Here is a 12780-nt window from a genome sequence, read left to right as displayed (position 1 = left end):
TTGCCTCTCATGCTGTTGCATTGTGGTCTTTTACTGTAAGAGGCAGCATTACCAGCGTAAGCAGCTGGCTGAAGTTTGTGAGCTTGCTGCTGCTTGATCTCTGGTATGTGTTTCCATGGGACCCTTGCCCAGGTTGCATCTGTCTGTGGAGTAGGGTGGGCAGGAATTAGTTGCTGTCTCTCAAATCTCAGTGTATGTTGATCTGCATCCACTTTGGCGGCTCTTTAAACCAATTGAGTGAAGGAACCATAGCACAGTTGTCAACAAGGAGGGAGAGCTTTAAAGCTTCTGCTCCCTGTGCTGTTCTTAAGCAGCAAGTGTAATGTGACAGTTGCGTGCTATGTAGCACTTGTTGTGCACTGTGCACTGTGAGTGCTAGGCTCTGCAAGCGTGGACCCAAAGCAGACTTTGGTCCTGGCTCCATTGTGCACTTGGTGGGTTTAAGGGCTGAGTTCTTTCCCTGACTGCTTTATGAGGTTTGTAAGCTGTTTGGAGGCTAATGGTAGAATCTGATTGTTGCTGGTGCTTTCCTGTTTAAATCCAGTCCTTCCTAGCTTTGCGTCTGATCATACTCAGATTTTTTTTTTATGTGTGGAAGTAAGTAAATGAAATGAAGATCTGCAGGAGTAGCTCTTGGTTATAAAATGTGCTAAATATTTTATCAGAAGCTTTTTTTATAGAAGCTTGGTTTAAAACGTGCAAGTGTCTTGTTCTAAAGTGAGTTCTGTAGAAGAGTGTTCTCTTCAGAGCTTTTAACTTCAAGATTTAAACAAGTTTGAGACCCTCTACAGCTCCTCACAGGGGAGCAGAGGGACTGTGCTGATCTCTGCTCTCTAGTGACACCCACTCTCTGGGAACATCATGGAGCTGTGTCAGGGGAGGGTCAGGTTGAAAATTAGGATGAGGTTGTGCACCAGAGGGTGGTGGGCATAGAACAGGCTCCCCAGGGCAGTGGTCACAGCACTGAGCTGCTGGTGTTCAAGAAGCATTTGGACAATATAGACATAGACTCAGACATAGGACTTGGATTTTGGGTGGTCCTGCGTGGAGCCAGGAATTGGACTCGATGATCCTTGTGGGTCACTTCCAACTCGGGATATTGTATGATTCCAATTTAATGGCAGAGGCATGTTTGGGTGATGGGGAGCAAACAGACACAGAACTGAAGTCCTAAATCAAAAGGAAATTTAACTGTCTCCAAGAAGAGTGGGGAGTCTGCTTCATCCAGGCATTAAAACTGGATTTATTTAGTCACAGAGTAGTTGATGGATATCTCAGTGGGACCAGGAAAGATGAGTGGTAGGAAATATTCTGGCACTGATAATAGATTCACAGGATTTGGGGGACAGAAGAATGACAATACCACACTGTAGATGAAGAATCCCTTCTCCTGCCCTGCTTTTCTATGAATTTGTCACACAAAAAATCTTTCTTGTTGAAAACATTCTTTCTAGGCTTTGTGCGAAAAAGGCACCACACTCTTTTTAGGTTTGAATTTCTTTCTCAGCATCTCTGTCTTGGCTGAACAAAGTCTTTAAATCACAATAAGTGATTCAAAACTTGTCCAACAGTGAGCTAAGCTTTCTGAGCTGTGCTTGCCTCAGATAAGTGAAAGCAAATGTGAGCCTTCTACTGCTTCCACTCAGCAGTGGGATAATCCAAAGGTAACTGCCCTTCCTCAGATACCTGCTTATTTTCTTTTCCTGGGGTAATCCTGCTTATTTCTTGCTATGCTGTTTCCCCTTCCCCTCCAAAAATGGCTTTGTTTGCTCTTTTTGAAGCATCGGTTTTGAATATTCCCATTTATATGTACTTTGATTAATTAGGAACAGAAGTGTTATACCTTCCTTCTGAAATTCAAGGGAAGAGGGTTTGTGAGGTGACTGACTGAGGTCCATCATAGGGAAATTCTAGTCTTCAAGCACACCCATTCTTGATCTGTTCATATTAAATCAGTTTGGCACAATAGCTATCTTTGTGTTTCTAATTCGGAGCTCAGAACCATTCCCTCTGCAGTAAGGTCAGCAGAATGGTGAGCTCAGTTGTAGATCTAGGCAAAGGAAAAGCAGGTCCCTCTTCTTGGAGCTGCTCCCATTTGTGACTTGAGGAGCAAGACTAGAGGCAAACTGTTCTCTTGCCTTCAGGCATGAATTAATCCTTTGACAAGGCCGCAATGAAATTCCTACCCCAGTTCTGCAGCTCTGAACTGCAGGATTTGTTTCCCTTGCTCTGAGATCTCGGACCTTGTTGGAGGCTGGACGCCTTTGACAGCCAGCTACTTGAGCCAGTGCTGGGAGAGGCTTGCTGCTATAGGGTGCCTCTTAAGTGGCTCTCTCCTGGATGAGTGCTCCTCTAAGCAGTTTTGTTGTGGTCAGCGCACTATCTCTTGGTTTATAATGAATAGCTTCTATCTTATCTGCTTGTGCAATATATTTCCTGTGGTTTGCATGAATTCTGAAAACAGTTTTGGGCCTTGTGGTTCTTCACTTTTTTTTTTTCTTTTTAACATCATTTTTCTCAACCTTTCGCCACATAAGCTGGACATTCTCTGCCTTCCTTTTGTTAAGAGGACTCTGGTGCATCTTAACCTAAAAGTAAAACCCTTGTAAGGGGAAGAAAATACACGTGTTTATCTGAGATCCTTTTCTCCCCGCTGCAGTTGTGACTCCCTCATGCTGCGGTTGGGTGTGAGGCCAGCTCCTGCCCTTTGGATGCTGCATGTCCAGGGCATGCTGTGGCCTTTGCACTCCTGTTCAGGCGTATTTATGACAACTTTACAAGGCCCTGAACAATTGGAGAGCGCGGGTGGGGGCTGGACACTCCAAACGCATCAATCAGTTTCATCCCTCTGAGCCAAAGCAAAAGCAATCTTTATTTTTCCCTGGGTTGAGAGAGAATCAACAGAGGCAAGAGAGAAGAATGGGAAGGAGTGAATGAGGAACCCCCTCTGCCACTGGCTAGTGGTAGCTCATTTAAACAGATGGCTTTGTTTTGATTTGGACTCTCCATTTTTTTTGTCTCCCCACTAAAGGAGACCTGCAGAGCTCAGTCCAGAAAGGGAGCAATACAGCCGCCTGTTCCCACACAAGTGGGGCGAAAGGCGAGAGGCTTTGAGAATTCCCTGCTTCTTTTCCTTGCCTTCCTCTCTTTCTCTTCCCTCAAGAAATCACAGTTTGAGAGAATTCCCCCCTGCTCCTCCCGTTGGAAAGAAAGACAGAGAAGACATTCTTGACATTCTTTGCAGAGAAAAGGGGTTAAATGTCTGAATTTGGGGGTCACCATGTTATACAAATTGCAATCTAATCGTTTTTACAAGAACACACGTGTGCTGAGAAAAGGAGCCATGGACAAGAAAGAAAAGGGGACAGACAAACTTTTTTTGTCCTATCTTTTTTTTTTTCTCCCCCCAAGGTTTTGGACTATTGTCATGTCCTGTCTCTCTACCCTCCTCACCCCCGAGAGGGAGAACATTGGTTTTATAGTTAAATTGGTCCGTAAAGCAGAAGGGCTTGGTGCCATTTCTGTTTGTTTTCCCAAATAAAAGCCCCAGCAGGGTCTCTTTTGCACCGTTGTGGCTTTATTTGAAGAAACTGGCTTTTTCCCATAGCCCAGCGTGTCAGTTTATCCTCTGAACTTAACCTTACGGGAACCCGAACAACAAAAACTCACAGGGTCCCCGAGCTGGAAAGGTAAAGAAATTGTATCTTTTTATTGGACCATTTAAAGCGTGTGTGGGCCAATTCAGAGAAAGCAGAAGAAAAGAAGGCAAAACTCCCTCTTCTGTCTCTTCCCCCCGACACAATCTCAAACCATCGTTGGTGTCATTCCCCCCTACTGCCTCAAGGCCCTTCAGCTGTGCTGGGGAAGCTGAGAGAGGCATTTCTCCTGAAAATCACTTAAAATCACTTATAATGGCATCTCGGAGCCATTTCACATGGAGGTCACCCCCAGAATTCCCCAGTCCTATCCACACCTCCCTGCAGGAATTAGTAACCTTGGCCTAGTGCCAAAGTAATCTTGGGGTAGGATAACTCTGTGAAAAATAGCTTTGCCAAATAGCTGTGTTTCTCCCTGTGTACATTTATAGATGTTGTTTAACCAGGCCTTTTTCTTCTTAGCATAAGCTGCTGCATCCCTTGAGTGTCCGAGCCCCAGCTGCGAAGCACCTGGAAGAGGCAACAGTTTAGCTCTTCCCTTTGGTTTTGGTGTTTTCTCCAAATTGGATGACAGGGGTTGTACAAATGCTGCACTCCAGATAATTGTCTTTAAATGGGTTTTGTTTCCTTTCTCTGTTTGATACCCTGTTCAAATATCCCACTGTTTTGAACAGAACAGTGCACTTTTCAGTATTTATTTATTTATTTAAGTAAATGCTTCCCAACTGGCTTGCTGGAAGTAGATTTTGATGTTTAAATATGCCTTTAGAGCACTGCTTGGTTTTGGCCTACTTACGTGCAATGGCTTCTCCTCTTTGATGGATGATCGCAGCTCACAGATGAGGTTTCCAGAGTGGATGAATATGTCCTCAAATTCAAACATATCTGTTTTCAGCGGATGTTCTGAATTCACCAGTTTCCTAGACTACATTTAATACTAAACTTGTGTGCTGTATATTTGTATAATACCAATGCTAGTGAATCAAGTTTGACCAAAATTTGGGGTGGGGAGAAAAATGCGTATTGTTTCAACCCAGCTTTTGGATTGTAGTTCAGGTACATTAGAGATAGCTGGCCAAGAGCTGCTGCAATTGGACAGAGTGCAGGTACGGAGCTGCAGACTTCTTCAGAGCTCCAGCTATCAGCAAGGTCTCAGGGAAATCCTGAACTTTTATGGTCGTGCATATCATCATTTTTGCTTGGGAAACTGTAGATTACTTCAACTTCATGATGTTATTTTGTGCCTCTTTAAGTAGATGTCCTCTGCCCAAATAAGCTGTTAGAAAACAATTGGTGATGTGCCGGTGTATCTGCTGCTTTTTTTGTTGTTTATTGATAGGTGATCCTCATCATTTTTGGATTTTCAGGGAACAGCTGTGGGTTTTGCCCCTTAGAAAGTGGAAACTGTTGGGGACTGGGTTTGGAAGGCAGAGAGTAGCTGGGATAATGAAGACTGAAGAATTTGTAGGCACTAACTTGTGATCCTGAGACTGGTACACCTGTGGTTGCAGAACATTTCCTCCCCAACAAAGACTCAGCGTTGTTGCGTGTGCTGGGAGGATATGGGACTAGCTCAGCATGGTGGCCTGGTTCCTGGAACTGCTGGCCCAGGGACACCTTAATTTGCTGAAAAAGGGGGGAAATATTAATCACATTCAGCGTCTTTATTTATTTTAGTGCACCCAGGCCAAAACTTAGCTCTTCTGGTTCATGTGCCCAGTGTGCAAGACAGTATGATTTTCCCTTGGTGTCAGGTTATAAGTTTTTCACTGTAGCAACTAATGTGTTCCTTCTGTAAACTGCTGAAGGGCTGCTGCTGTATGCGGGGGCTGGACCTCCCAGCTGAAAGCTGTCTTGAGGTTTGAACTGATTAACAAACAAGCAAAACAAGGTTTCCTCGCTGCAAAGTGACTTGCATGCATCTGTGCTCCTTTTCTGCCCACCAAGGGAAGCTAATCCTGGTGGGGATTGTGTTTGTTTTCTTTTCTGTTGTCTAGGCTGGAAGGGAATTGGAGGAACTCTGATTGCTGAGGTGCTTGGGTACCACTTGTGGTGAGGTGCGAAGGCATGGTGAAACACTGGAGCAGGGCACCTGGGTGGTGCTCAGCACAGCACAGGAAAGCAGCAATCCAGACTCTCTGGTTTCTCCCTGAGGTTCCTTGATGTTTGATATTGATTTTTTTTTTCATTTGGAGACATTAAAATTTGCTGCCATCTTGAAGCACTGCAGCCTGTGTTGTAGTAGGCGTGTCACGGACCTCGGTTTGTAACACGGAAAGGCCCTTCCCCATATGCTTGTTATTGGTTTGCCTAAGAGGCTGAACCTGTGTCATGGACACAGGGGGTTGAGCTTCTTAGTTTCATAATAAGGAGCACAACAACTCCGTGTATGGCCTGTCGGAAGTGACAGGTCAGAAGCGGGAGATTCAATATGATTGGCCAGGAGCACCCTAGTCTAGCAAGAAGATAAGAAACACTATATATTTCTTTAGCTTTTACCAATAAACGCCATTTTGCTGCACATCATATTGATGCTGTGTGTGGTATTTGGCCAGGACCGGGTTTAGGTTCCTTTCATGCAAGAACAATACTAAAAGGGTCGCCGGAGTTCGGTAACAAGCCTGAAGCCTGCGTTGGGGACGTAGGAGACAAGCTTTTGTGTGGCCAGGCTTGCTCTGGGTGTAATGGGAGATTGCCAGAGGTGGGAGCATATGAGGAGATCGATTTAAGGCACCTGAGAGGAAGGAGAAGTGCCTCAGCAAGAAAAAGACACCTGGATGTTATTCAGCATCTTGGTACCTTTCCTTAGCACCGTGCCTCTCTCATCTCAGCACTTGGCATATTAAAAGTGTATTAGCAGGGAAAATGATGGAGGGCAAATAGCACAAACAAGCTTCAGCCAGGTAGCACATGTTCACCAGATGTGCTGCTGGGCTGAGTTGTCTTTGTAAAGCCACTGGAATAGCTCATCTCCTACGAGTTGCTCCCTGCTTTTCCTCTGGCAGCTAGCAGAGGAATCTCAGGTTGGGCAATCTGTCTTCTGCTTCTTGGAGGTAGACCAAAGACTCATGCTTGGGAGAGCAGTTGCTTCCTCTTATGTTTGTCTTCTGACATGCGGCCACACATGCAGCTCATAGGATCAAGCAGGTTGTGTGGAGGCCTTGAGACCGGCTTTGTGCCTGTCGGTCTGTCCTGCTGACTGTGCAGAATGGCAGTTGGAGTGGATCAGTGCACTTGGAGGGGCAGGGCAGTGCCTCAGCTCAGATGTCCAAACCTGCCGCACCCTGTGGTGAAGCTGGAGGACACGTCTATCTCAGCTCAGACCGTGAATGTTCAACCTCCAGATCTACAGGTACAGGTGCAGAGTTGCAGCTAGGTTGGTCTGCAAGTAACCCTCCAAGGGTTAACGTATTGTGAGAAGGTTGCAAAGGCCTGATGCCTGGAATCCCCTCGATCCCTTGCCTAGAGAAATACAAAGTCCAATAAGCCAGCACCCCTGGATTCGTGTTGGGGGGGATTAATTCATGCACTTGATGTTAAAGCTTGTCCGAGAGGTTTGCATGGGGGGGCCATTGCTAGGGCTGGTTGGCCTCTCTAAATGGTTGCTAGGGCCCTGGCATCAAGGGCCAATGTAGCTGCCCACAGCCACGGTCACGGAGGGAATTACACAGCCACAAAGAAATTGTTATTCTACATAATCTGCTCTTTGGAGAGTGACTGTGGGGAAACAGGCTGGCCCCAGCATGCCGCCAGCTCTGTGATCATAGAAGCGTGCTGGCTGCAAAGATCGGCCAGGGCTCGCCTTCTGATCTGGGGACACCAGGGCTCGAGGCGCTAATCTGCTTTATCAGCGATTTCTCTCTCCTGACACAAAGGTGTTTACTTGTTTTAACATCTCCTGGGACTCTATTTCTCCTTTTGTGTGGTCTTTATCCCCTGACGAGGGCTTTAGCCCAGATTACAGACAGAATTAAGGCATTTGGCGATGTGCCTCAGAACTGTGTGATGCTGGATCAAGGAGCAGAAAGTAACAAAATAATGGTGGGAAATGCTGGGAGTGACCCCACGGCGGGGTTCGTGCTGTCGGCTTTCAGGACCGCTTCATTGTCCTGAGAACCAGGAGCCTGTTGGAGAGGGCGGCCATGTGGCAGGGTGGGAAAAGCAGGTGCTTCGAGGTTTATTGTGTCCAGCATGTTTGATGTAAAGAGTGTGAGGAGGAGGCGGAGGAAGAAGAGGAGGGTTTGCAATAGGTGGCCATCTCCAGCAACTGGGCAGATTGTCCCCTCCGTTCCTGAGTGTCTGCTATGGACAGGTGTTGCTGGCTGCTGGGGCGGGTGGAGTGTTACTGGGGACAGTGACTGAGAGAAGGGCTCAGACTTCTCCCAGCCTTGTTGGGAGGGCCCTTTAAGAGTGGTCCCTCACCAGGCAGCTGCTGCTCCTGCACATGAAGAAGCAGCTGATTGATATGGCCGCAAAGCACTTGGGTTTGAACTTCCTGGAGATATTGTTTTTGCTTCTCCACAGCAAGCAAGCAATTTTAAAAGGGCGGGGGAGAGGCTATCTTTTGGGAAATCATCTCCAGAGCAGCCCTGGAATGGCTGCTCTTGGCCTGTCATGTTCAGCCCCAGATAAGGTGTTTGCAGCATGCAGCATAATGGAACAAGGTGAGGGAGAGCAACCACAGTGAGCTGGGGCAGGAGTCTGATTTGGCTGTGGATCTGAGCTGTGTGTCAAAGATATTGGGAAATACCTCAGCAGACAGTATGTTGAAGGATAGAAGACGGGATGGGATGGGATGGGATGGGATGGGATGGGATGGGATGGGATGGGATGGGATGGGATGGGATGGGATGGGGTCAACCAGGTGAGTGGCTGCTCCAGATTATCTGGAGTTGAGTATCATTTCCCATGGAAATGGAGCCTCGTCATTCAGCGCATTGGTCACTTTTCCCAAGGAAGATGATCCCCTTTCGCTAGGGGTCAGCTCTGCCTTGGCTCATATCTTATCATGACAAGCTGCGACTTCTGTTGATCACTATCCTTGTCAGTTTGTAGCCCAACCAGTAGCAGAAGCTGGAGGAGAAAGAGCAAAGCTGTACAGGCTGTTGCATTCTGTTAAATCACAGAAATGAGATCCAGGAGACTTCTGTGACATCTCTGCTTTGGCCTGCTGGACTGGAAGGGCTCTCTGCTTTGAATGACTCTTCAATTGTGTTTCATTGCAGCGGTCAGCTGTTAACCTGCTTAGGGACTGACTTTCATCATGGAGCTGGAGTTCTTGATGTCTTCTATGAAACACCCTCCCTTCTCCTCTCATGTGGGTATGACACTTACATCCGCTACTGGGACATACGGACCAGCACCAGGTGAGCCTGCCCTGCTGGCATCTGGGGCCTGTGCAAGGATCCTCTGGGCTCTCCTTGTGCAGTGCCTGGGGACTCGCCTGCAGCTTGGTTAGCTCCTTCAGGCTAATGGGACCTCAGTTCCAGTTCAGGTTCTGGGTGGTGCAGGCTCAGCCTCTCTCTGTTTTGTGTTGTCATTGCAGAAAATGTGTCCGGGAGTGGGAAGAGCCCCATGACAGCGCCTTGTACTGCATAAGGAGCGATGGGAACCATATGATTGCAAGTGGCTCTTCCTACTACGGAGTGGTGCGCCTCTGGGATAAGCGGCAGACTCAGTGCCTGCAGGTGAGGGCTGGTTGGAGGCTAGGCAGCAGCAGAGCTTCTGGCTTATTCTCTGGCAGCCGTGTACCCACGTCTCTTTGAAAGAAGAGACAGAGGGGGGGGCTAACCTTTATTCCTGCTTTTCTAGGGCATCTTAGCATTTGGGCCTGAAAAACCTGTTGGGGTCTGTGGGCTGACCTGTTTTTTGAAAAGCTGAATCTCTTGTTTTCTTGCAGAGCTTTCACCTGTCTTCACCCACCAGCAGCCCAGTGTACTGCCTCCGTTTCAGTACCACTCATCTGTACGCTGCCCTGGCATCAGCCTTGCACGTCCTTGACTTCACGGCCCCGTGAAGGGCACCTTAACTGCTTCTGGTCGCCCCAGCTCAGCAAAGTTGACACTTGGCTCAGGGAAAAGCAGAGCAGGAGAGGTGAGAGTGGCCCCCAAGGCGTCTATAGAGATTCTTTGCCTGCCAGAAAGCTATGTTGAAGAGTCCAGAAGGGGCAAGGCTTTCTCAACTTCATCTGCCCCTTAGTGGAAATAAAGGCCAATTGTCCTTTACTTTTTTTTTTAATTTTGTGCAAGTCAGGGTTTGTAATATTATCTGATTTTTTTTTGTTTTGTTTTGTTTTTTTGTTCTTTTCTTTTTTTAAACTCTCCTGTGGATATGTTTGAGGGGCAGGTTGAGCCAGAATGCCCTATCAGCTTGTATGCTGGTCAGGTTGAGATCAGCCAAACTCTGAGCCACGTGAAGCAAGTCTGTGTGTTGGGTACACTAATTTGGCGGAAGGGAAGGTGCCCAGAGCAGGGGCTCCTTTTCACCTGTGCTTGCTCTCTTGACAGCTGCTTGTGCTGTTCTTTGCAGCCAAGAGGAAGAATTGAGCTAAAAGGCAGAGCCAGCCCTGCTTTCAGTGTATGCCTCCCCAAGCTGGCCATCAGGTCAGGCAGTGCACTTGGCAGGGCTGAAACAGTTGTATTTTGCTAAATAAAACTCTGAAGGGAAACAGAAGAGAGTGTATGTTTTGTTTCAAGTTCCAAAGAAGCTGTGATGTTATGCGCTGGTTGCAGAAGAGACTGGGCTTGTTTTCAGATGGTCTACATGGCTAGAGGATCTCTCTCTGGGCAGATGCTGTGGCACTAATGTGTTGAAGGCCGTTGCTGGGATCTTGGCTCTCATACCACTCATTCAAAGAAGGAACAAAAGCAAGGTCTGCAACTCACTTGCTGCCTGCTCTCTGAAGCAGCAAACAGGACTAGTGCAAAAACCAAGGCCTTGATGTGACTTATTGAGATTCTGTAGGAACATCTAAGAGGGCTCAACTTTTTGCAATGGCCTTCTGAACTGGACCAGAACTGAATCTCACAGCTGTAGCTTTCATGTGTTCTGTGCTGTCTGAATGATTTGTGGATGTCTGTGGATGAGTGCTTTGTTGTCTGGGATCTGGACCTCCTCAGGGAAGGAGGTGCATGAACTCTATTAGGCTGTGAGTTTGGGTATCCTGAATAGGTAAAGGAGAATTTTTGTATCACAAGCTGGCAACACTTCTAGGGCAAAGCAGCCAGCATGGTGCTTTGTTAGGACTTGATTGGCAATTTCTGCTGTCGAGAGGCTGCTCTTCCCTGGTTATCCACAGTGATTGGAAGAGGATGTGTGCTGGAGCCTGTTGGAGCAAGGAGGGAGTGGAATTAACCAGATTTTCACCTGCTTGAAGGCAGCCCTCCACTCCCACTGGATGTGAGACAGCAGCTCAGGGTGCAAAGTAATGTTGGGTCCTGCATTTTGGTCACAACAACCCCAGGCAACCATACAGGCTTGGGGAGGAGTGGCTGGAAAGCTGCCTGACGGAAAGGGACCTTGGTGTACACATGGACAGTCGGCTGAATATGAGCCGGCAGTACGCCCAGGTGACCAAGAAGGCCAGTGGCATCCTGGCTTGTATCAGGAATGGTGTGGTGAGCAGGACTAGGGAAGTAATCCTGCCCCTGTACTCGGCACTGGTAAGGCCTCACCTTGAGTACTGTGTTCAGTTTTGGGCATCTCAGTACAGAAAGGACATGGAGGTGCTGGAGCAGGTCCAAAGAAGGGCAACAAGGCTTGTGAAGGGCTTGGAGAATATGCCCTACGAGGAGAAACTAAAGGAACTGGGGCTGTTTAGTCTGGGGAGGAGGAGGCTGAGGGGAGATCTTATTGCTCTCTTCAAATACGTGAAAGGTGATTGCAGTGAGAGCGGGGCTGGTCGCTTCTCACTGGTGACAGGTGGCAGGACAAGGGGAAATGGCCTCAAGTTGTGCCAGGGGAGGTTTAGGTTGGATATCAGGAAAAACTTCTTTACAGAAAGGGTTGTTAAGCACTGCAACCGGCTCCCCAGGGAGGTGGTTGAGTTGCCATCCTTGAATGTGTTTAAAAACCGTTTGGATGTGGTGCTCAGGGACATGATTTAGTAGTGGGTTGTTAGAGTTAGGGTACTATGGTTAGGTTGTAGTTGGACTTGATGATCTTGAAGGTCTTTTCCAACCTGAGCGATTCTATGATTCTAATTGGTTTTGCTGCAGGATTGTATTCTCACAAAGCTCTTTCCAGCACAGCTTCCTGTCACAATTTGTGATCCAGCTCTGCTGACAATTATGCCAGCTTACTGCCAGCTTCCATGTAGCTACTGTGGTGCCACATGTTCTCCTGGAGTCTAAGTGGCAAAATTGATATCTAAGTGCCCTAGGCACTGATCTACTGCTGTAAAAAGATGTCACTACTGGAACAATCTTCCATCTACACAAATCTGTAAATCCCAAAGACAGCTGGTCTGAGATAATGATTCTCAAGGAGACCTCTGGGCAATAGGTAGCATGGACCTGTTGTCCAAAAGATGGAGCTTTGTGTCAGGGGCTGCTAAATACTGTTGCTGTATTGCTTGGAGCACTTCAGGCTCTGCATGTGTGAAGAGCTTTAGGTAAGTGATTAGGCATGAGACACAAGACCAGAGAGATGGAAGAGCTTGGAGGTGGGGAGGAAGATCTGTGTTTTCTCAGGTCCTGCTGTGTTCCTGGTCCTTTAATGAAATAGCAAGTGGAGAAGAGGGGTGGAGGTATTAAATGTCTTTGACAGAGTCCCCAGAGAGAGGCTGTGAAGGATTGGGGTTAATATTGGGTGGGAGGAGAGGTTCTTTATTGCACTGGGACTTGGGCAAGGCCCAGAGTAGGAATGAGCTTGTCAGCAGATTAGGTGAACAGTGTCACTGGTGCGGGAGACTCCTCCTGTGACAGACCTGCCTGCAACATTGCTGCTGCCAGTCCTCCCATTCCCTTTCTACAGCCCCCATTGATGGATCCTGCACTTTTCTAGCTGCTCTTAGGTTCTTTCTGTTTGAAACCTAGAGCAGAGCTGCAACTCCATGGTGGTGCCACCACTGGTTGGTTGAAGAATGCACCCTCCCACCTCAAGTGACATTAAGGAATGGGAAAAG

General features: G+C 47.5%; 1 protein-coding gene across 2 annotated transcripts in view; it reads left to right on the top strand.

The window, feature by feature from the left end:
* FBXW4 (F-box and WD repeat domain containing 4) overlaps window positions 1-10328 on the top strand; it is a 60223-nt gene extending 49895 nt beyond the window's left edge. For both annotated transcript variants that reach the window (XM_021397670.1, XM_021397671.1), the window contains exons 7-9: window positions 8882-9022; window positions 9202-9343; window positions 9556-10328. In XM_021397670.1, coding sequence (XP_021253345.1) covers window positions 8882-9022; window positions 9202-9343; window positions 9556-9672 — 400 coding nt within the window. In that variant the 3' untranslated portion in view covers window positions 9673-10328. The remainder of the gene's footprint in view (window positions 1-8881; window positions 9023-9201; window positions 9344-9555) is intronic.

This window comes from Numida meleagris, chromosome 5 (assembly GCF_002078875.1).
Source record: "Numida meleagris isolate 19003 breed g44 Domestic line chromosome 5, NumMel1.0, whole genome shotgun sequence".
In the NCBI taxonomy this organism is placed as follows: domain Eukaryota; kingdom Metazoa; phylum Chordata; class Aves; order Galliformes; family Numididae; genus Numida; species Numida meleagris.
The sequence above is the reverse complement of the archived record's forward strand: the minus strand, read 5'-3'. Positions and strand labels throughout refer to the sequence as shown.